A 25697-nucleotide genomic window follows, 5' to 3' on the forward strand; every position below is an offset into this window, starting at 1 on the left:
CTCGTGCTTATATAGACAGTGACTACGCACACTAAGGCGTACCAATAAGGATTGTTATTCGCACAAAATTGTATGTGGGTATAAGTATGTATGTAGTGATTAGAAAAGCACTGCCAATAAACATTTATATTCGCACGAACGTGTTCGTATTGAGTAGGCGGGGAAGGTAAACCATGGCCCCAACACCAGTGTTGGGTGTGCACGGTCGATTTGCCCCCCTTGCCCCCTCCCCTCAAGATTTTGGTCGATGAAAATTTACTGATTCTCAAAAAATGGTTATCTTTTTCAAAATCAACAGCCAAATCTGTAAAATATGAGAGAAATCAGAGATGTGATCAATTCTGGGAAAATTCGGAGTAATAATTAAAGATTTTGTTGGAATATTTCAGAAAAGATTTGTTGCAAACTTTCTTAAAATGCGTACGGAATATGATGAATTTAATTCATCTAGTCGCTTGTTTGCTGCTTCAACGGTTTTGGAATCCTTTATTACAAAAATAGATAAAGTATCCCCAGATATCCTTTTGAAATCCCCATAGTTATCAAATTCCTGTTCCATTGTCATGCACTGCTGTGTTATTGTCCATCGATGTCCTGTTCACCCCTCCCGGCCAGCACATATCAGGACAGTTCATTGGTTACATCAACCACAAGCCCTGATTGATCAAGTTACATGTGTGCAAATAGTCAACTGTATTCGCACGATTACGTTCGTGCGAATAGCCACAACGATAATATAATTTCGCAGAACTATACCATACATATTTACAACTGTATACTTATTACCCTGATTCTTGCCAAATCAGTTGCTGTGAAACTAGAACTGACCTTTTATTTTCTGAGACTGCAGTTTCTTCTTAAATCGCTCTATCCTAGACACGTTTGTTAATTCTTGGTAGCATTGACGGTGAAATCCATCATAAGCGGGGTTCCAACGTGAATACGTCGTCAATTTCACAATCGTTAGGTCTACTCTATAGCCTACAGTAGGTCTCAACAATTCGGATCTGATTCTGAAAATGAGCAATATGTTTGGAATTTCCCCATGGTCTCTCTCGTGATTTTTCCAAAATTTTACACACTTCTATGAATTTTGACCACGATGTTTTGGCGAAATGCTGTAAATTGTCACATTCAACTGCTGTTGAAAAGTGCATCAAACACACATTTTCTCGAGTGTTTGCTGGTGTACCCATGGTCAATAGACTAGGCTAGGCTAAATTATAGCACTGTAAAGTCCCAGGTTGGTGACGTCACGCCATTTGCATGTTTTGATTGGCCTAATACATCATCATGAGATGTACATTTTCTAAGTTGAACGGCGTACAATCTAATTAATTTCTTCAGTTACATAAATAAAATATGGAAACATTTTTTATTATGAATAATGTTTATTATTTTCATACTTTATTGATGAGTTTAACCTATGTTATACACAAATCGGGACTACGAAACAACACGATAAGAGTCACTCGGCCCATAGTCTATCCATGCAACAAACAACATAAGGCTACACCTGAGTTGCAGAGAAGTAGGTGAGCTAGTGATAATTAAAGGTATTGAAGACTCGCCACAAACCGCGTGCGGCCATCTGGAAAAGTTAACTTTCCGTTGCTTGCAAGTGACGTTTTGTTCGTGTCGCTACAAAATGCAAGACAGTACTGTACAGTAATGAAACGTGATACCTTGTTATCTTTAGCTGGACCTGAGATCTCCATCGCTGTATTGTTTGTACACAGTGCTGTGGGTATTGACCGCAGCTGTATGTACTGACCACTGGTAGAGGTCAGTGGTACTGACTATACATAAGTGTCCAATTACCGATGGTAGTAAGCTGTGTGTGTATTTTCTACGTTCGATGGTGGTGTCTAACAGTTCTGTTACACCTCGAAACTAGGTCAGATTACCGGCATTAGACGTTTCATTTTGCGCGAGTCTTCACACCCATTAAGTTGAACTAGTTTTGACTTTTCTACTGTGAAACACTATGAAGTATCAGAAAACTTCCGATGTTGCAGTAATTTCAGTTGGGGTACTTTTGTACATCAATAGGTACAGGCTGTCCCTTTTAAAGTCTAATGTACTGTAGCAATCAGCCTACTACTCTCAAAGAGTGAGGACTCGTCGGCCATGATCAGTTACCTTTCCTAATCATTCCCCTGGATCAGCAACAACTGATCCTCTGTCTACGAGCCTACGAGGTGACAATTCCTTATCATAGTCTGGCACAACAAATTCTCCTTCAATAGACTTTCAACTACCGAACCTCGTCCGCCAAAGAGCAGGTCACTTTGTAAGTAGTACCTTCACAAATTTGACTTAATGTAATTAGTAAATCATATCTCTATAGAACCAAAATGATTCTTACCCTTACAAATGTACCACATGGCAAAAATGTTTTGTCAATTATTACTTGCATGTTGTCATTCCAGGATGTTCTTAGGCTGCTAGAGTCCAGTGCTGTCATCAAGAATGTACAAAAGGACACGTTATTGACTCTTCTAGATAAACATAATCATATATTTTTCAATTTGACGCGTTTGAGTTTTGGGCTGTCAAAGAGGATCTCTTTTGTACATCGGAGTAAAATAAATTAATATTGAGGATAGCTAGAACCCTGAAATTTGGCAAGTTGTAAGAACTTATAATCAAGGATACTGGAGCAATTAATTTACCACCAAAAATAGCCCATTATTCTGCAACAAAATACCACAATAGAATATTTGGCTCTTTTAAGTTGACCTATCTCCACAAGACAATGCATATCATTTTCCATTTCTATGGAATAGAATCTTGTTATTCTGTAATAGGAAGGTAGTAGGATGTTTGATGGCTGAGAAATCTGACCTCAAAAGTCACGAAAATGCCACGGCGATGACACATTGCGGAATTTCAAAGGGTGATAATCTGATGAATTTTGAAGCAATGCAACCGAAAATTTCAGAATATGCATATGCTACTCTACACAATGAAGGTGGTAACAATGGGCGGGATTACGGGGGGGGGGGGGCAAGAGGGGGCATTTTCCCCCCACTTTTTCCCAGACCGTAGTTCACTTTTTTGTCGTTTTTGCTGACAAATGTGCACAACCCTAATCGAAATTACCCCCCCCCCCCCAACAGCTCTATCAAATAGGTTTATTTGTTTCATATCTAAGTCGAATTTGTGTTTAACATCGTAACATGTAGCATGCAGAATAACTGGAGCTGGAGCTATAGCACATGGTTTGCAGCACAGGTTACGAATCCTGGAGCTAACACAATAGCGATTCAATTCTGCATGTGATGAATCCGCGACATGTGCTACAGTGCTAGCTTCAGGAATTGATTTTCAACGTTGCTGCTCTACTGAATGCGTTGAATAACTAAATCCAGAGAAACGATTTACAAAAGCCAGATTTGCATATTGGGTATATCAATAATTCAATTCAATACATTAACAGTAAGTAACATTCAAGTATTTATTATGCATTTCTATGTTGCCTGATAATCTGGCAATAGTTCAAACATAATGCTGATACTGCCAGGTAATAATTTCATTTTCAAAATCTCAGCCAGTACTATGATATGACCCGTAAATATTGCTCCATGTTGCACCTCGTCGCATTGTAAAATCCAAAAAGTCACCCAGCCTCGACTTCAGTGGCAACGGAACCGGTGGACTTGAGGGGCTGATCCCATGCAAAAGTGGGGGGGGGGTAAAGGTATGTTCAGCCCAAATATTTGCCAGGTGCTCCAAGAAGTGGGGACCGTGGGGAGAATTTCGAAGTGGGTGCTGAACATATTCTTGATCGGGTTTGCAAAGCCAAAAAATTTCTTGTACGCTTCGCGCCAACCGATGGTGACGCTCTGCTTAGATAGTCTTGCTGGCAGGTTTGCCCCAATCCCCCCCCCCTCACTTTCACAACTCAAATCCCGCCCCTAGTGGTAACTTTTGGAAGTGGATCCAGCAAAAGCCGTAAGTGATTTGACATGGAATGACTCTTTTAATGTTCATATTGATATTCAGCCAAGGTTATATCACCCCTGTTCATAGACAACAGGAAAGGCTTACTAAATGTTACCAAAAATGTACCTTTTTGTCAATTAAAGTGTGCCTTATTTCGGAAACCATTCATATACTGAAATTTGTATTACATAATGACCCAATAGGATGATATCTTTTACACATTATTACAAGCATTGAACCAAGAAATGTAAATCAAACAGAAAATGTTAAGAATATAATTGAATGAACTTTATTAGTCAACCAGATTCACCATTTGATCCGATACGAAACAGTACAGTACAGAGATGACAACTCAAACATTTACTTTAAATAACATAACTGATATAAACCAATTTAATAAAAACTGAAGGCTGTAGAGTGATAAGAGATATTACAAAATATGAAAGTTTCAATGAATATTTTTTTTTTGTTCACAGATATCCCTTTAACCATTATAGTTTTAATCAACTTGGTTCACTGCTATTAAGATCATTATCTTATGTGTTCACATCAAGCTTCTGCTGGAAATTCTTTGTTCTTTGAAACCTGAAGAGAGAAAGAAAGTTGACTTATATTTCATTACTTACAGCACTGCTTTAAGACTTACTCTATATAATTGTAAAAAATAATACCAAACGTGGATGCAACAAAATAGACACTTTATTTCATTCAAAGAAAAAAGAGATGTTTGTGTTTCACAACAATTTTAAGGATTCTTGCAAGCATCATAATTCTTTTCACAGTGTAGTCTTTCAAGTTCTTCTTTGGCAGTGGTATACGAAATTGTCACCCCCAACTTGGATTGCAATATATGAATACCTGCGATTCTTGTCAAAATTTGTGACAATCTCTACTGTGTTACAGCCAAGAACAAAATAAGTGCTCACATTTCTAATCTTTTGTGGTTACATGGAAATAACTTGACTATACATGACTACATGCTTGGCGTGATTCCGCTTAAATTCATTCGTCGAGATCGACTGTTATTATTGAAATATTACGATATAGTTTGAATAAAATTCAGTACAACAGCGATCTTCCCGCACTGGGCCATGTGACACATACTTTGTAGTGTGCGAGAGTAGTCATTGACATTACCCTTGTGAGTAGGTTGGGATTTGGGAACGCTCATCATTTACTGTGAATGGCACTTTTACATTCACTAAGCCTGTGCACTATAGTAAGCCTAGATTTTTCCATTGACCTCAGTGTGGTATTAGGCTACACACAATCACGGAATGTCAGTACATGTGAAAATAATGATATCGAGACCAATTGTGAGGCAATAAACCAAGGCACAATGAATGCGAACAATAGACCATTGATAAGTTGCGAAGGACTGTGCGAGTAAGCTCCTATTCATAAATTTGTCTCTCTTTCTTGTTGCTAAGAAAGCCTATTGTTACGTGTTCGTAGACCCAACCCACGGCTGCCTCATTAACTCGCCAAGTGAAGTACTGTGGTCAGTGGGCGGTGAAGAATATTCAGTAGCAGCACATTGGGCAGAAGATTTGCGCGGCACCAGGCGCTGACTAGATTTGGCTATGCTCCCTTACCTGACAATGACAAAGGCAGTAGCTAGGAGTAACACTACAACAACAACAGTCGCAATGCACCAGTAATAAAGATGGAGGTTGATCCCTGGCTCTCCCTCTAGACTCTTCCAGTAAGAATACTCCACTTCCCCTGATAATAAGAGAAATCAATAAAATTAAACAAATCTCAATAACTTTTCTGAAGTGTTTTGCAATCGAACCGAACGGAAGTCAATTTCACTGCAATAACTGAATAAACTTTGCTAAGATATAATGTATAAGCAGTACAAAAGACTGATAGTTTAACCAAGCATACAATGCAATACGGTCACCGTATTTAATGTTTAACCATTCTGTCATGTATTACACTATAATCTACCAACAATTTATCACACTAATTGGTGATCACCAGTCAAAGATAACATCAGTACGAAAAGGATCAGATACAAAGAGACACTCTTCCATATGACAGTAACTACGCTGTTATCTTACGGGCAGTTAAGACTGGTAGTAAAGAAAGGTCCTTTCACCCCAGAACAACACCCATCCCTTAAAAACATACCCCCCCCACTGCCCCGCCCAGGTATCTTGTTCATTTGGAACTAAAACAGTGATGTGAGTATAGAAAATCTTTGTTTCTCAAGTAAACTTTTAAACTGTTTAAGATTTCACCTAGGCAATCCTCCCTTATAATTACACCTCTCCTCTATCCTGCCTAGCCATATTTTTTTATTTGCAATTAAAAACAGCAATTATTGGCAATAAACTTCCAATAAGTTTTTGGTAGAATATCTTTCCAGCCATCCTTAAACAACTTCTTTCCTCAAGGGAACTTTTAAACCATTTAAGACCTCACCTAGGCAATCACTCAGTGATGTCGAGCCGTAGCCTATTGTTTTCCCACCGGTTGGACAAACCTTGCACGTATCTGTTGCTTCTTCATCCTGGTATGAATTCAGTGGGCAAAGCTGGCATTCAAAGTCTTCCTGGAGAGGATCGTAAGTACGGTAAGTACCTTCTGAACAGGGATCTGGTAGATAGAAAAGCAAAGCATAAACAATGTCGGACAATGAATTTCAATGCATCATCTGGGTAATTTCCTGTATCCAGTGGCGGAGCTAGGGGTATTGGTCAGAGGGGGTGAGAATGGTCTGTAGGGTGCTTTTGACACAATCTAAGCGTAGCGCCACCACAGGTTGGCGTGGAGCGTACATCATTTTTTTGAATAAAGATACTCCCTATAGATCGCCGGAAATGATCCTTTCCGGGCCTTGATAATTTGCAGATAAACTAAGACTAAATAGCCGTTAGAGCATTTTGTCAGAAAATTACATCAACAAAATGTGACAAATGTCAATAGGTAGATGGGAGCACAATAAAAAAGTCAATAATCGTGAATATGTAAAAAGTGGTTAACAGCTGAAAAGGGTGCCAGCAGTCCATTTGAGTCCTTCAGGGGGGCATCCGCCCCACTGACTGTATGGACGCTCCGCCACTGCCTACATCCTGTGTGTGGGCTTCACTAGAAGTATCAAAGAATTTAGAAGGGAAGTAGTTCTTTCATTTTCGTAACTTTTGTTGGGGGAGGAGGGTAGGGAACGGGAGGCGGTTCAAACAAAATTTGTCAAAGTCAAGTTAAAGTTTAAGAAAAAGAATAGATAAAAAGACAATTTTTAAAAGAGAAAATCCATAGCTCCCCATTCAAAAAGTAATTTATTTTGCACATCCATGCCTTTTTTGGCAAGTTAATTTTTTATAAGCTTGTCAACAATATCTTCCAGAACAGTGGAGCCATAGAGCAAGAAGGTTGTGAATTGACTTAAAGAGTGTGAGTAAGTCCATTATACTCACAACAAAAGTGATCCTGGTGTGATTCTATGGTTCCTGGAGGACATACATCCCATCCATCTACGAAAATTGTGGAGTTATCTTGAATGAGGATTTTGTCTGGCCTACCAAAGTCTAGCCCATGGGATGTGACTAGCTGTTTGATAGCATCTATAGATGCCTGCAAGTGTTGATCGGCATCATCTTCCGTAGTATCTGATGGTGATAAATAAAACAACAGCAAATGAAACAGATGCCTGCAAATTATGATCGGTGTCATCTTCTGTAGCATCTGATGGTGATAAATAAAGCAACAGCAAATAAAACAGATGCCTGCAAATGATGATCGGTGTCATCTTCCATAGTATCTGGTGGTGATAAATAAAACAACAGCAAATGAAACAGATGCCTGCAAATGATGATCGGTGTCATCTTCCCTAGCATCTGATGGTATAAATAAAACAACAGCAAATAAAACAGATGCCTGCAAATAATGATCGGTGTCATCTTCTATAGCATCTGATGGTGATAAATAAAACAACAGCAAATGAAACAGATGCCTGCAAATGATGATCGGTGTTATCTTCCATAGTATCTGATGGTGATAAATAAAACAACAGCAAATGAAACAGATGCCTGCAAATGATGATCGGTGTCATCTTCCATAGTATCTGATGGTGATAAATAAAGCAACAGCAAATAAAATAGATGCCTGCAAATGATGATGGGTATCATCTTCCGTAGTATCTGATGGTGATAAATAAAGCAACAGCAAATAAAACAGATGCCTGCAAATGATGATCGGTGTCATCTTCCGTAGTATCTGATGGTGATAAATAAAACAACAGCAAATAAAACAGATGCCTGCAAATGATGATCGGTGTCATCTTGCATAGTATCTGATGGTGATAAATAAAGCAACAGCAAATAAAATAGATGCCTGCAAATGATGATGGGTATCATCTTCCGTAGTATCTGATGGTGATAAATAAAGCAACAGCAAATAAAACAGATGCCTGCAAATGATGATCGGTGTCATCTTCCGTAGTATCTGATGGTGATAAATAAAACAACAGCAAATAAAACAGATGCCTGCAAATGATGATCGGTGTCATCTTCCGTAGTATCTGATGGTGATAAATAAAACAACAGCAAATAAAACAGATGCCTGCAAATGATAATGGGTATCATCTTCCGTAGTATCTGATGGTGATAAATAAACCAACAGCAAATAAAACAGATGAGCGCAAATGATGATCGGTGTCATCTTCTGTAGTATCTGATGGTGATAAATAAAACAACAGCAAATGAAACAGATGCCTGCAAATGATGATCGGTGTCATCTTCCCTAGCATCTGATGGTATAAATAAAACAACAGCAAATAAAACAGATGCCTGCAAATAATGATCGGTGTCATCTTCTATAGCATCTGATGGTGATAAATAAAACAACAGCAAATGAAACAGATGCCTGCAAATGATGATCGGTGTTATCTTCCATAGTATCTGATGGTGATAAATAAAACAACAGCAAATGAAACAGATGCCTGCAAATGATGATCGGTGTCATCTTCCATAGTATCTGATGGTGATAAATAAAGCAACAGCAAATAAAATAGATGCCTGCAAATGATGATGGGTATCATCTTCCGTAGTATCTGATGGTGATAAATAAAGCAACAGCAAATAAAACAGATGCCTGCAAATGATGATCGGTGTCATCTTCCGTAGTATCTGATGGTGATAAATAAAACAACAGCAAATAAAACAGATGCCTGCAAATGATGATCGGTGTCATCTTGCATAGTATCTGATGGTGATAAATAAAGCAACAGCAAATAAAATAGATGCCTGCAAATGATGATGGGTATCATCTTCCGTAGTATCTGATGGTGATAAATAAAGCAACAGCAAATAAAACAGATGCCTGCAAATGATGATCGGTGTCATCTTCCGTAGTATCTGATGGTGATAAATAAAACAACAGCAAATAAAACAGATGCCTGCAAATGATGATCGGTGTCATCTTCCGTAGTATCTGATGGTGATAAATAAAACAACAGCAAATAAAACAGATGCCTGCAAATGATAATGGGTATCATCTTCCGTAGTATCTGATGGTGATAAATAAACCAACAGCAAATAAAACAGATGAGCGCAAATGATGATCGGTGTCATCTTCTGTAGTATCTGATGGTGATAAATAAAGCAACAGCAAATAAAACAGATGCCTGCAAATGATAATGGGTATCATCTTCCATAGTATCTGATGGTGATAAATAAAGCAACAGCAAATAAAACAGATGCCTGCAAATGATAATGGGTATCATCTTCCATAGTATCTGATGGTGATAAATAAAGCAACAGCAAATAAAACAGATGCCTGCAAATGATGATCGGTGTCATCTTCCATAGTATCTGATGGTGATAAATAAAACAACAGCAAATAAAACAGATGCCTGCAAATGATGATCTGTGTCATCTTCCGTAGTATCTGATGGTGATAAATAAAGCAACAGCAAATAAAACAGATGCCTGCAAATGATGATCGGTGTTATCTTCCTTATTATCTGATGGTGATAAATAAAGCAACAGCAAATAAAACAGATGCCTGCAAATGATGATCGGTGTCATCTTCCGTAGTATCTGATGGTGATAAATAAAACAACAGCAAATAAAACAGATGCCTGCAAATGATGATCGGTGTTATCTTCCGTAGTATCTGATGGTGATAAATAAAGCAACAGCAAATAAAACAGATGCCTGCAAATGATGATCTGTGTCATCTTCCGTAGTATCTGATGGTGATAAATAAAACAACAGCAAATAAAACAGATGCCTGCAAATGATGATCGGTGTTATCTTCCTTATTATCTGATGGTGATAAATAAAGCAACAGCAAATAAAACAGATGCCTGCAAATGATGATCGGTGTTATCTTCCGTAGTATCTGATGGTGATAAATAAAACAACAGCAACTAAAACAGATGCCTGCAAATGATGATCGGTGTCATGTTCCGTAGTATCTGATGGTGATAAATAAAGCAACACCAAATAAAACAGATGCCTGCAAATGATGATCGGTTTCATCTTCCGTAGTATCTGATGGTGATAAATAAAACAACAGCAAATGAAACAGATGCCTGCAAATGATGATCGGTTTCATCTTCCGTAGTATCTGGTGGTGATAAATAAAACAACAGCAAATAAAACAGATGCCTGCAAATGATGATCGGTTTCATCTTCCGTACTATCTGATGGTGATAAATAAAACAACAGCAAATGAAACAGATGCCTGCAAATGATGATCGGTTTCATCTTCCGTAGTATCTGGTGGTGATAAATAAAACAACAGCAAATAAAACAGATGCCTGCAAATGATGATCGGTGTCATCTTCCATAGTATCTGATGGTGATAAATAAAGCAACAGCAAATAAAACAGATGCCTGCAAATGATGATCGGTTTCATCTTCCGTAGTATCTGGTGGTGATAAATAAAACAACAGCAAATAAAACAGATGCCTGCAAATGATGATCGGTGTCATCTTCCATAGTATCTGATGGTGATAAATAAAACAACAGCAAATAAAACGGATGCCTTCAAATGTTGATCGGTTTCATCTTCCGTACTATCTGATGGTGATAAATAAAACAACAGCAAATAAAACAGATGCCTGCAAATGATGATCGGTGTCATCTTCCATAGTATCTGATGGTGATAAATAAAGCAACAGCAAATAAAACAGATGCCTGCAAATGATGATCGGTTTCATCTTCCGTAGTATCTGATGGTGATAAATAAAACAACAGCAAATAAAACAGATGCCTGCAAATGTTGGTCGGTTTCATCTTCCGTAGTATCTGATGGTAATAAATTAAGCAACAGCAAATAAAACAGATGCCTGCAAATGATGATCGGTGTCATCTTCCATAGTATCTGATGGTGATAAATAAAGCAACAGCAAATAAAACAGATGCCTGCAAATGATGATCGGTTTCATCTTCCGTAGTATCTGATGGTGATAAATAAAACAACAGCAAATAAAACAGATGCCTGCAAATGTTGGTCGGTTTCATCTTCCGTAGTATCTGATGGTAATAAATTAAGCAACAGCAAATAAAACAGATGCCTGCAAATGATGATCGGTGTCATCTTCCATAGTATCTGATGGTGATAAATAAAGCAACAGCAAATAAAACAGATGCCTGCAAATGATGATCAGTGTCATCTTCCATAGTATCTGATGGTGATAAATAAAACAACAGCAAATAAAACAGATGCCTGCAAATGATGATCGGTGTCATCTTCCATAGTATCTGATGGTGATAAATAAAACAACAGCAAATAAAACAGATGCCTGCAAATGTTGGTCGGTGTCATCTTCCATAGTATCTGATGGTGATAAATAAAGCAACAGCAAATAAAACAGATGCCTGCAAATGATGATCAGTGTCATCTTCCATAGTATCTGATGGTGATAAATAAAACAACACCAAATAAAACAGATGCCTGCAAATGATGATCGGTGTCATCTTCCATAGTATCTGATGGTGATAAATAAAACAACAGCAAATAAAACGGATGCCTTCAAATGTTGATCGGTGTCATCTTCCATAGTATCTGGTGGTGATAAATAAAACAACAGCAAATAAAACAGATGCCTGCAAATGATGATCGGTGTCATCTTCTATAGTATCTGATGGTGATAAATAAAAAAACAGCAAATTAAACAGATGCCTGCAAATGATGATCGGTGTCATCTTCCATAGTATCTGATGGTGATAAATAAAACAACAGCAAATAAAACAGATGCCTTCAAATGTTGATCGGTGTCATCTTCCATAGTATCTGATGGTGATAAATAAAACAACAGCAAATAAAACAGATGCCTGCAAATGATGATCGCTGTCATCTTGCATAGTATCCGATGACCTACATCTTGAAGCCCCAAAGAGAAAAAGATGCCTGCAAATAATGATTGAGCTTGTCTTCCAAAGTATCTGATGGCCTTCAACAAACAGCAGCAAATGAAACAGCTGACTATAAGCAATGGTCGGTGTCATCTTCTGTAGTTTCTGATGACCTGCATCTTGAATCTTGCGCAATAGATTTGACTTTTATAAGAGATTTATTTATCATGAATTGTTAACCTACCATATAGTTACGTTGAAAGATTTTGCTGCAATTACTTATACTGGCATATAACAATTATTTTATATCAATCGGGATATTGAAAGTAAATACCTGTATTATCATCTCCCTGAGTATTATTAACATTCTGTACCAGAGAGATTACTGCTCTGGCAACATTTGCCTGGCTATGGAACAGCCTGGGGTAGGAGGTCTCTGGATGACAATTGGATACCTATCAACAGAGAAAAAAAGCAGATTACATATAAAGTAAAATTGTCAATTTACCTGCAACATCCATTGACTCATAAATTAGAATGTGCTAACATTGTGTTGCAAGAATTGTTGGTAATTTTTTTTTTTTAAATTGGTTAATATTAATCCATCCCATAAATCAAGGTGGCCCATTGCAATCTTTGTAGTAAACAGCATATTGTACTCCCACAAGGACAAATGAAGTTCTTGAAGTCACATGCATTTATTAATTTGAATTGTGTGCTTCAGTGTGTCACCAAATTACAAACCTTGACACAAAAGCCACAAAATTTCTTTGCTCTTTTCAATGCTTAGAACATCTCTTGAGATTCCTTCCCGTTAGCTTTCTCGGTTGTATGGAATGACATTGGGGTGTGATCCCTGCTTGCAATAAGCAAGCTACTGTGACTTCTGAGTGGCCCCTTATCCACCTCCTCACCTAGATATGGTCATATAAGGATGGGCAACAAATATTGTGTGGATAATTAAGATGGTACCAGGATGCAGGACTTAAAACCCTCAGGTCACTGCTTCAAAACCTATTCTAGCTGAAATTTCTTTGCCCTTTTTCAAGTCTGATTATTACTTCCCAATCAGTTTTCCATAGTTTATTTTATACTGACCAAATTACCGACTGATATCGTCTGTCTGGAAGTTAGTTTCACTGACATTTCCCTTGTAAGACACAATATTCTCAGGTTGAACATAAATCCAAAGGGACTAGATTTCGTTCCAACTAGACAAAAATAATTAACATTTCTTGGAGGAGTCCACCAGTCACTGATAACAAACCTTCAGATAAAAACTATTTCCTTTGTGCTTCTTAATTGTCAATCTGATGAGCAGCATTAACGTCGAACTTGTCAATTATACTTACGGCAACTTCTGAAATAATGCAGAGCTCCTGAAAGAGACAAGGGATCTCCTTTTTCCATTTCTGAAGCTGTAATGATAGCTGGTCTTCTGCCTCGAGCTGGTCTCTCTCGGACTCACAGGTGAGACCTGGTAGATGGATCTGGACTTCAATTTTAACAGCTGATCTTCTAATCCTTGCTGTTTGAACAATTAACATAAAACGAAAAACAAAATCAGAAAAACATCAGAAATCTTTTTGTCTTTTAAAGTGATCATAGATGCATTCAGTCCTTACGATCAAGCCAATCACTTCATTGAGTTACTTGCAGACTTCACTGTTCGACCACCTGTGTTGATCAACACAGGATTAGAGTTTGACCGTTAGCAAACCCCTCAATGGATGAATGCATTGTAACGACTGTTCAACGTCGTTCCAGTATCGCATCAAGCATAGGCGTAGGAGCCAGGCTTGGGGGAATCGTAATCAGTAATCGTAATCGATTACAATCGATTACATTTTTTGAAGTAATTGTAATCGTAATCGATTACTTTTGTGTAAATTACAAAGTAATCGTAATCGTAATCGATTACAAGGGCAAAGTAATCGTAATCGTATTACATTTATGATTACAGTGAAATTTGAATGAGAAGGGCAAAATTAGTAGAAATGATTAAAACTAATTCTTACTATTGGCTTTTAGTGTGACCAAAGAAGTGTTCCTGCTTCTAGAATTCTCTAGCACAATAAACTTATACTAAGAAGTACTGGGAAGTACATATTCAATATACCATACTGTAAATGCCCTTCCTTTTTCCCGGCAGAGAGTTATATTAAACAGATATGCAGAGGATTGTGCAAGTAACCACAATGTAATCCTGATTGTAATCACGATTACATTACAATGTAATCGTAATCGATTACTTCAACTTTAAGCTGTAATCGTAATCATAATCGTAATCATACATTCTCAAGTAATCGTAATCGTAATCGATTACATTCAGATGTAATCGCCCCAAGCCTGGTAGGAGCCCAATTTGATTTGGGGGGGCTGTAACGACTTGCCCGAAAAATATAACCGCATTTTTTTGCGTGCGCTGAACATGGTAATGTACATATCATATAGGCTTTTACATAAGTAATGTCCAATTTGTCAGGCAAGTTAACAACTTCATTTTAAATACCAAGGAGTTTTTTTTAACTATTGATTTACTTTAGCTTCATCATTACAATTTATTTTTCTTTCAGTAGGTGCCCGAAAAATTTTCAGCATATATATTGCCCGAATTTGTCACAAAAATATTTGGTTAGGGGGGCTGCACCCCCCAGCCTCTTCCTCCCCTCGCCTCCTACGCCTATGGCATCAAGTGAAGACGACCATGATATTTGCAGAAGGGTGCTTAAATGCAGCAGCTGTTTAATATTTTGCAACTTTTGACACATTTTATGTTCGAATTTGTTCTACTTGATGGCCCCAATTTTCACTTTCATCATCTATGTGACCTTCCAGTGGTGGATGTTTTGGCCTGGGGAAGGGTTTATGGGGAGGAGGGATCCCCTTTACCATCATATTTTATATCATTATGGGTCTTAAATGAAGACAGTGCTATATTTAGCGTTAAGTTTTGAAGAAATTTATATTCAAACTTTTCTGCTTGGCAAACCCAATTTTCATCTTGGCAACCCTCCAGTAGCAGATGCTACTGCCTGGGGTAGGGGGGTCTGAAGAAATAGAAATTGCCTTTTGTTTTATTCCAAATTAGTTGGCAACCCTCCAAAACCTTGCGGTGACCCTAACATGGATTGTGACCCCAGTACCATAAATGTAAGGCTTTTGAATTTAGTACCATTTTGTTTTAAAGTTTCTAAAATAGTTATACAACCATTGATCATGATGTACATATCAGCTTTTATTGTAATTTATCAATAATCTCACCCGTACAGCCAGGTAGTACAACATCATCACCAAATCTAGCACCATCGCTCCAAGAGAAATTGGTAGTTGGACCACAGGTATAGACATTAGCCGGAGGGGAAGTAAATGTGTACGGGGGCACACAGTATAGGCCACACTGCCTCTCCTCCCCTCTTTTCCTACAGTCTAGGGTACTGTGAGGGGGTAACACCATGTCAATACACCCTTAAGATGAAACCAAAAATATAGGAAAGATTATTAAAATACTGATTCCGAAAGCTGATAGAAATCTGTTTTACAAACATCTCCGATTTTCTACACAATCACAATTAATACCTAACATGGGGAAATACTAACTCCTACAGTCAAAGCTGTATTCATTGGTGAATTCTTGAGACTAATACATGTAAAGTAAGTCACTTAATTGCTATATGGAAAGTGAGTCAATAGTCTATTGGAGTTCTTTTAAAGTAACAAGGAGTGGGAATGTAATCTCATTCAATCAATATTGAATTTGACCTGTGGTAGTCTGTTTGCAATATATGTTTAGCTTTAATCCAAAGCAAAAAGGTGCAAGCTAAAATATCTCTGAACCCCTGTGCTCATTATATGTAGTTGTATAAGCAAGTGCAATAAATCAAGTCACTGTGCCTAATGCAGATGGTTTATATGACCACAACTGTTGAGTAGGGCTAAAATATTTACTTACTCAGGTTTTCGTCTGTCACAGGTCGAGTATAAATGTTTGAACATTTATTAATTATTACAGCCTTATTCAATACAGATGAATCATGTCACAGCAAAATTCCACCTAACTATATAACTGTGTAGCAGACAACTGATAATGAACATGCTTATTAGTTAAGTATGGAGTGTCAGCGGTTAACGCCTGTGCCTTCCAATCATAAGGTCCCCGGTTCGAGTTACTCCAAGATTAATGTATGTCGTCCAGTTACAGAGTTGTTGAAAATTGGCAATTCATAATCATGGACGTTAAATATGAATGTAAGAGACTGACTTCGGTTGGCTTGCGGCTTTGATAAGCCAATGAGGCTTCCTCATGAGTTCCTGCTTGCAGGAGGATCTAAAATACATAAATTAAGTTAAGTAATAGTTGTTCTCTCACCCGGGCAGGTACCATTATGACATGCTTTGACCTCGGATGATGGACCTTGGCAATCGGCTCCTCCGTTCGCAGGGATAGGATTATTGCAATGTCTCTCTCTGGTGTGAGTTCCATTTCCACATGTAACATTGCAGTCACTCCATAAAGACCAATCACTCCATCCCCCAGTCACTGTAAAACAAGAGGAACAGTATATCAGAAGATTGTAGAAAATGTGAGGAAATAGTGCTAGCTGTTTTACTGTAGTGTGAGAAGGCCTTAGACTAAAAACCTTCAACTTTTTAACACAGAGAGACTGGAACAGGAATCTAGGTTATAAAATCTCACAGAATACAACGTAGCATGGAGGAATAATAATGGGATGGGCTTCAAGTTGACAACGAGCCCCGAGTTAAAATAATTGGCATGATTTCATGCAGCCCAATGCAGTGTTGGTTTAATTTTCCAATATACAAAGAGTAGTCTTAACCCAATTTGTAACTTAATTTAATGTTTTGCCAAACAATTTGTGTAACATGTGGATGGCAAAAAATATTGGTCTTAAGAGGCCCACAACATCCAATAACAATTTATCTTGTATTATATGGTATAAATTCAAAATCAATGTTTAGCTACACAAATTTCAAGATGTTTACATAGCAGTTCATGCATTCTTATGTACAGTAAGAAACTTCATAAACCCAGGAACTTTGATGCAAACATTAAATATGTACTTGTGCATTTCAGGCATAGCCAGAGTTGCTAAGAAATGTTCCTCGCATCAAAACATCTAAGCGCAATGTGTTCTATATACAACAAACCAAGCTATAACATAACATTTTCGTTGAGATGTAATAATGTTTTCTTTTGAAAAAAACATATCTCATGCTGCATCACACATGTGGAAGTGGTCACTCTAAGGTATACTGCAACATGTGTCCCCCATTCCCCCCCCCCACCCTTCAATTGGTATCCATAAATATTCCATTGAATGCAGGACAAAATTTTAGGAAATATCTTTTTAGTCATCAGAACTGCAAATTTTGTTAGTTTTTCCAAAAAAAGTAATTATAATAATAATAACATTCAATTTTTATATAGGCCCTAGTCCTTTATACCAGCCATAGGTCTCAAAGGGCTTTACAGACGTTATATTAGCCCTGGTCAATGATAACCTGTCCCAGAGACAATCCCTCCAGGCGGCTGCAGTTATATACTGTGCCCAATGACAAGTTACATCACAGGTACCCATTTAACAACCCCTGGGTGGAGAGAGGCAAATGAGATAAAGCATCTTGCCCAAGGACACAACTTAATGAATAAGGCTGGAATCGAACCAGATAATTCCTTGGATCGCATGTACCTGTATGCATTTTCTTAACACTAGTAAGGTTAAAAAGTCTTAAACTTTTTTGTCAAATATTCAGCTGAAATTCCGGGATCAGATATCAAATAATCAATTCCAAACTGATCAGAACAGCATATATAATCAGTAGTGAAACATCCAAAACTCTCCAAGTAGTAATAATAATAATAATAATTAACAGTTATTATATAGCGCAACTTACAATAAAGTCTCGCCACGCTGTACTTAACCCTGGTCATTGGTAACTTGTCACACCTACACACCAAAGTGTGCACAATTCAAACAATCTCTCCTGGGGCACCACAGCACCCTTGGGGGAATTCCCATAGGGTGCAGCCACAAACCGGCGCACACAACTATATTTACAAGTCACCTCGCAAGTCCCCATTTATACACCTGGGTGAAGAGAGGCAATGGAGATAAAGTGCCTTGCCCAAGGACACAATGCAATGATCTGGCCAGGGCTCAAACCTGTAATACTTAGATCACAAGTCTACTGCCTTAACCACTTGACCACAACCCCCAAGTAAAATTAACTTTATTTCCAAAAACCTTTTTAAATCTTAAGGAGCTGATTAGAAGAGCTGGCGCTGCTAGCTATTTTTACTGTGTAGCAAAATCACAGAAAACAACCAATAAATACTCTGTAGGAGAATGTGTAGGTTGGTGAATAGAACATCAGCTTTGGCAAGTAAAACTCCCTTTCCGGTAGATCTCTTGCCTATCAGCTATATTTCAAATTTGATTTAAGAATCACAAAAGTCGTGAAGGGTGATACCAATTGATCATTTGACCTTTGACTTTGGTTGTCTGGACAGACCTTTGGTTGTCTTAGACATACCACTGAATATTTGCCCTGCATTGCCTCGTGGCAAAGGCTACTCCAAAATCGTGAAATATGACAACTTTGAAACGGACCGCTATTTCTAACGTAAGTAAATTCTGGAATGAAGGATTCAAACACTCACCGATTGGAATTTCACAGATGGGACCAGTGAAGTGGTCAGGACATAGGCATGTGAAGTTGTTTGCGGTGCTAACGCACGATGCATCATTCTGACAGTAATGTTCCAGGCAGAAATCTATCCAGTATTCACAGAGATCCCCCGTGTATCCCTCAGGGCAGATACAATAGTAACCATCCAATGTATCAACGCATGTCCCTCCACAGGGGTTCTCCTGACAACTGTTAACATCTGCAAGAAGAAGAACGGATGATCATGATAAAACGTGCAAAGCTATTCTAATGGCAATATGATTGTTGAAATAAGTCTATCTTGCTTAGCAAACTTTTGAGATCTGACATATCATATGTACAAGAGTTTGACCGTACATCGCAATGCGACACATCATGATGGGACATTTTACCTATGTAACATTTCACACATGTACATAATCATGTGTCACAATCATGTGTCACAATCATGTTACAGGTCACATGTCAAAGTGTGAACTACTTTATGGACAGGTCCTCATGATTAAGGAGGTAACACTGACCTAAGACATGTACAAACGAATGCACGCAGCAGGGTAAGTCTGAATTTAGTTAATACTGAGCATGCCATACACATAACGTGATCATGCAACCCTTTGATAATGAAGTGAAGGTCAACTACTATGGTCAGTAGTGATAGTGCAAGGATGTAGAGTGTGGCATATTATATTTCAGAATTGATTTCTGTTGTGTTTTGCTCTATTCGTCTGAAAGGGATTAATTAAAGAGGAATACACAGATCAGGCATCTAATAGGGTCTATGAGAAGAAACATCAACAGTGTGCACCACTCGCTCTCCCATTTCTTACAATAACCTTTACGCAACATTTTCTAGTTGTTCTTCTCTTTTTGATGTTTAGGTTTTCGGAGTCACTATTTATTTGTCCTGATTCAGTTATACCTTGATTATCTGCTACGTGGGAATGTTTATTATATATTTCGAGTCATATTAATCTAATACAATTGGTTAATCGATCACTTTAATTTTCACAATTATGGTCGCTATTTAAGAAATAGCTATTGATTATTTACCAAAATGGAAATACAAAATTGTACATTGAATTCAAAGTTTGAATAAAAGATGGCAAAAAAAAAAAAAAAAAAATGTGCACTATAGGGAACTTCAATAATCATCACAGTAATCTGTGTTTGCTACTGAGCTTTGTGTCAAAGATGTAAATCACTGTTTCTGAAATTTGATTCTTTTCTTGATTCTGGATGGAAAGCACTGTCCAGCATCATAACAGAAAAGTGAGCCTGCTAAGGTTGTTAGGCCAGAGAGGGACAAAATATTATGTAAATGTGATCAATCTATACCGTCACACACTGACGGTGTTAACGGGAGTCTAGCATTGCCTCTCTGAGACATGGCTAGTATTTGTTCCCAGGCCAGCACATCTCCCGAATCATCAGGCTGACATTGGGTGAAGGTCTCTCCAACTTCGTAACTCCAGAGGTGAGCTCCAGAAACAAGAACTTCTGCAACTGTAGAATTGAACATGAGCAAGGAATATTGCCAAATATATGAGAGAATCCAGACAAGACCATATGAAGGTCACGCCATATAATTCAAAAGTAACAACATAGCAAAACAACATCTGTTTATTTCATCAGCCTATGAGTGAGAAGTGGCAGGAGGCACTAGCCAATGCAATTTGACTTCTACTGTGATTCTAATGAGGGCGACATGTACAAATTTTGAAAGTTATGTGTCTTGCGAGGTCCTAATGTTTAACAGAATTCTAAAACAAAACTGACATTTACAATTGACATTTCCAAATTGACATTCAAATTGACATTTCAAACAAGGGAAGTGACAACATCATAGTTTCCTAGCCAAGGGTACCCGTTATTTACGATGAACAGTTCATTTGTCATCGCAAACTGAGTGCTTAAATTGAACCTTCAGTTCCTGAACATATTAAACCCATAGGTGTCACAGCTGTTTGTCATGCTGCAGCTTATTTCATTTTATTTACTTGACAAGTCAAAGGAATATTGATCACAAGGAGAGGTTCACAAGTTATGTTCTAAAACAAAACAGCTAATTCTCTTCAGAAGCAATGAAACCCAGCATCTGTCCAAGAGGTTTGAAGCCAGCTGACCAGCTAATGTGAGGTGGGGTGTTTTCAGCCGGGAAAAATCTTCCATATGGCAACAAAAACCCCAAATGAGCTAAAACTGTAAATCGGATAGCTACCTGATGCGAGGTCTAGACTATAATAAGTTACCAGACTATAATAAGTCTGTAATAAGTCTGTGATAAGTCTGTAATAAGTCTGTAATAAGTCTATAATAAGTTACCAGACATTTACCCTTCTCCCACATTGCTGCTTACCCTACCTAAATCAAATACCTGCCTTCAAGGCCACTGCTGTTATGGATCAATAATCTTCTCTCACTGCCCCATACTTGATCCACTCATTGAGGACATCTTCATCACCTTACTATAAAGCATAGTGAAAGGCAAAGTGATGCAAAGGTCTCCTAATAATCATTGTAACAATCTTGTGAACATTGTTAGAATTTCATGAAAAATAGATAAGAGCCTCATACCATTTTCACCCTCTGTGAATCCTATTCGGGCACTTCCTCCTAGCTGAAAGTAAATCCCAGCTACGGGCAAGGTCCTGTTTTCTACAAACTCCCCGTCGAGAGAGATTTCAATCTTCTCATCTGGGAAAGCTGTCACCACCAGGTTATGCCACTGGCCATCACTTAGATCTCGATCAAGTTCAAACGTCTCGTTTCTGGAAGAATGAAAAGTGAATCTTTGAGATGCTACCACACAGATACAGACCTAAATGTCGGAATGTGGCAGTACATTAGCAAGACTTCAACTAGATGCCTTATGTCTCTGACGATTTCTTGAGATACAAATATGGTACCTCAAATGACAAACTTTCACATGGATAAAATGTAACTGTAATGGAGATTGAAAGTATATGGAATTCAACAGATAGACATTTTCATCTTTCAATGATCTGTCAGTTTTTTTAAGTTTTGCTCTAGTAGCATTCATTTACGCGCATGGAATTTCCGGAGATCCAAAGAATACGATAACAGGCGTGGGAAATATTATTTTTTCTTCCTTCACAAGGAGCATACACATAATGAATTTGAAAAAAACCTGGAATGTCTTATAGGGTCACTTCATATCAGATCCTATAGCCATGCAGCTCAACATGAAAGTAAAAGTAAGGTTTACTAACCAACGCCATGTGAGAGGAAAAGATAATTATTGTACGGACAAATTTTTGTAGAATGTCCGATCATCTTCACGTACAGGAAGAAAGTAGAAAACTAAAGGCTGAATTGAATTCCATTTCTGATCGAAGCGAGACCAAATGCACAAACTAGGAATCTGTAACTAGTCCAGATTAGGGGATAACAATTTAGCATACACCCAAACCATTCCACTACTACTACTACTACTACAACTATTGAGAGGATAATTTGATTTGATTTATTTGATTTTCCAAAGATAATAAATATATAAATGTGGAGGGAAGTCCTCTAAAAAGCCAATACAGGCTTAACAAGGTAAAGGACTCCCAAAGAAAAAAAAAAACATATATACATAAATGAAAATATAATTAATGTCTTAATAAGGAATAATTAATAACATACAATATAAACGATGTATCAATGCTGAGAAATTACTTCTTTGTTTTAGCGTTTTTCTAAATATTACTTTAGATGGTTAGATGGTACTTTAGATGGTTTTACTGGCAATCTCACCCAAACAATTCCACCTTTATATGTGAGACATTGTATACTTTCAAGTCCGCTTCAGTTGCATTGATAGGTGTATACTCAAAGAGTACAAAGTCTCCGGCGTGGCCGGTCGCTCTGAACCAGTAGCCCAGTTTGAGAAAAGTGAAGTCGAATTCTTCATAGATACCGTCGAGAAACAACATATCCGCTCCTCCAGATGTCTCGAATTTCAGGTCTGCATCTCCAGGTAGTTCTGAATTAAGATAAATCAGATTTATCATTTAAAGTACGATTATAAACAACTCTTCAAGATATTTCAGGTAGTTCTGAATTAAGAGAAATCAGATTTATCATTTAAAGTACGATTATAAACAACTCTTCAAGATATTTCAGGTAGTTCTGAATTAAGAGAAAATCAGATTTATTATTCAAAGTACGATTATAAACAACGCTTCAAGATATTTTGTTATTGCTATTTCAATCAGTGTGATACTGGGACACCATTAATTAATTTATTAATTTATTTATCAATTAATTACTTGCCATTTATCCCACTGTGAAATGCAAAGCATGTATCTAGATAGTATAGAAATAGTATTGTCCATGTCCATAAGTTGTTGAACTAAAATCAGCTTCATTTGTGTGGTTATGAAAGAGACCAAAAATATTTGGATTTGAAATCTTGTCACAAAAAGGAATGCCCTGTACCCTAACAAAAGATGCCATCAAGATCTATTTTGGGACCAGTTTATACATGGTGACAATTTTATCTCGTAGGTTTGTTACTTGGATGAGAATCCTGCAAGCTTTTGCAAAGCATTTTAGTATCGAATACAAAGAAACCTTTGGCGATGATAGAATTAAACCAGGGCCTGGGAAGAAAAACGATGGGATTGATCTCACTCCAGCTCGTCAGTCACAATACAAATAACTTAAATAATGATCCTCGAGAGAATTATTATGAAAGCCATTTTAGCCAATTTTTTGGGAAAAGCGTAGATTACAATTTTCTTATTACACTTGTATTCACCTAGTTTAATCCTAAATAGTCCCCTCAACATCATCAAACACCAGGACAAATTGTGGGCTGTCAATCTCCCATCCATCTCTTTTCTTTGCACAACTGGTCCTTCCTCGATCCCACCTGACCCCCGTCCCCCACCCCCCCAATAAAATTACTGATAACCATGGATTTGTCAACAATGCAACCTCATCTGTAAACTCACTGGTCTGGCAGTCTGTTCCTGTAAATGCCGGAAGACACAGGCACTCATAGCCATCAACGTGGTCAACACAGAATCCAGAATTTTGACAGGGAGAACTTTGACATTCGTTGGTCTCATGCTCACAACGGTCGCCACTGAAAATCAAGGAGTCAAGTGTTGTAAAATGAAAAAGAACTGCTTACGATCATAGTGGTAGGTATATAGGACATGTCTGCCTTTGGTTAGACTAGAGAGCTTTGTGCATGGACGATACGAGTTTCAAGATTTGATGATTGCCTGCATGGCAGTGTCTTTTAGCAATGTAGGCCAATAACTTGCTTTTGACTCATTTTTGTAAAAATCTTAACTTTCTTCCCCCATGTACCCATGTGTATTGACCTGAAGCAACAGTTACTCAATAGAACTGACTGGAAACAATGACTGACAATTTACTGGCATCAGATATCATGCAAGCTGCCCACAGACCCCCCCCCTCCTTCCACCACACCCCAACTCCTTAATTGTACCAATATACTGAACTTCGGAAGAGCTTCCTAGTATCCAGGAGTGCACAAAAGAGCAAGACTTAAATACCATCCGAATCCAATCTTTCCACATCATATGATTGTACGACCTAAGCAGCTGGTACTTCCTGGTCAACAGTTAAAGAGCCTTCAATTCTCCCCTCAACCCCAAACTTCCCAGTCACATTATCTCATTCTATCCCTGCATTGCCCTGAAATAACAAATTCTTCCTAGCATCCAAGGGGAAAATCCCGAAGCCTACCACCCGCCCCCCCCCCCCGATCAAATCCACACTGCCCACATTATCTTAATATATCCTTCTTAATGATGACCTGCAAGGATGGTTATTACTTACTAGAATCCGGCTCGGCATTCACAAACTGAAGTAAGACCAAAGTTGTAGCAGGAGCCACCGTTACGGCAGGGCTGCACTTCACACGGATTTATAAATTCTTCACAAAGTTCTCCAGAAAAGGCTGGAAACAGAAATGTTGGTTTCGATAGAGATATGAGCCAGTGATCATACTGCTTTTTATCGTCGTAGCAATAGGCTGGGATAAAGTGTGCAGGGGTCATCTGCTAGGCGATGTGATTCATTGGAACGCACAGATGAATGGGTTAGTAATTAATGAATTAATAACAGTTTTATTTCATTTTCAATGATTCTTTCATTTAGCTTTTCTGGTCATATTTACAGTACAATATTCACACTCAATAAGTATATTGCATGGAATTTTCAAAATTGTACTTGAACTCTGTGTGATATAAACCGTGTCTAGTGAAACTACACAATTCACATATTTATGGGATTTTAATTCCAATGATGTCGAAACATTTTTGGTAATGTCTTAATCAACTCATGACAGGATCCAGACTGGTATTATCGTCAACCTGTACTGATTCTTTTAGTAGAATTGTCCCATTTGCACTAACCTGGAGGGCAGAGGCAGGCAAAGGACGCCAGACCGTCGACACACGTTGCGTGATTATAACACGGTTCATCTACACAGTCGTCTCCATCCATTTCACAGTGGTCGCCGGAGAAACCTTCTCTGCATTCACAAAAGTAATCGTTGACCTGTAAATAAGTCCAGAAATATCAGCACTTTCTTCAATTTATCATAGTTATTGTTTCAAAGGGTAATGAATTGACAATGGATAGTTACAATTTCTCCTCCTTTCTTTAATTTATACCGACTTGGGCTCAGTCATCACAAACCAAATTACCACCACAACTTCAGGGCAAAGTTGTAGTCCGATGAAATTTGGACGACTTAAATT

The 25697-nt window shown here is 37.9% G+C and overlaps 1 protein-coding gene across 5 annotated transcripts in view; it reads right to left on the reverse strand.

The window, feature by feature from the left end:
• Nucleotides 1–4214: 4214 nt before the first annotated feature.
• The window catches only part of LOC139969062 (uncharacterized), a 115656-nt gene continuing 94173 nt past the window's right edge, over nucleotides 4215–25697 (reverse strand). For 4 of the 5 annotated variants that reach the window (XM_071973807.1, XM_071973805.1, XM_071973806.1 and 1 more), the window contains 15 exons: nucleotides 25350–25494; nucleotides 24772–24892; nucleotides 23913–24046; nucleotides 22711–22939; nucleotides 21526–21719; nucleotides 20287–20454; nucleotides 18944–19171; nucleotides 16631–16801; nucleotides 15526–15729; nucleotides 13614–13789; nucleotides 12596–12716; nucleotides 7374–7565; nucleotides 6379–6552; nucleotides 5544–5673; nucleotides 4215–4533 (listed from right to left, as the gene is read on the reverse strand). In XM_071973807.1, coding sequence (XP_071829908.1) covers nucleotides 4485–4533; nucleotides 5544–5673; nucleotides 6379–6552; nucleotides 7374–7565; nucleotides 12596–12716; nucleotides 13614–13789; nucleotides 15526–15729; nucleotides 16631–16801; nucleotides 18944–19171; nucleotides 20287–20454; nucleotides 21526–21719; nucleotides 22711–22939; nucleotides 23913–24046; nucleotides 24772–24892; nucleotides 25350–25494 — 2436 coding nt within the window. In that variant the 3' untranslated portion in view covers nucleotides 4215–4484. Of the gene's footprint in view, nucleotides 4534–5543; nucleotides 5674–6378; nucleotides 6553–7373; nucleotides 7566–12092; nucleotides 12200–12595; nucleotides 12717–13613; nucleotides 13790–15525; nucleotides 15730–16630; nucleotides 16802–18943; nucleotides 19172–20286; nucleotides 20455–21525; nucleotides 21720–22710; nucleotides 22940–23912; nucleotides 24047–24771; nucleotides 24893–25349; nucleotides 25495–25697 lie in introns of those variants that run through there. The other variant, XM_071973808.1, reaches the window with a different exon arrangement.

This window comes from Apostichopus japonicus, chromosome 6 (assembly GCF_037975245.1).
Source record: "Apostichopus japonicus isolate 1M-3 chromosome 6, ASM3797524v1, whole genome shotgun sequence".
NCBI classification, from domain to species: Eukaryota; Metazoa; Echinodermata; class Holothuroidea; order Aspidochirotida; family Stichopodidae; genus Apostichopus; species Apostichopus japonicus.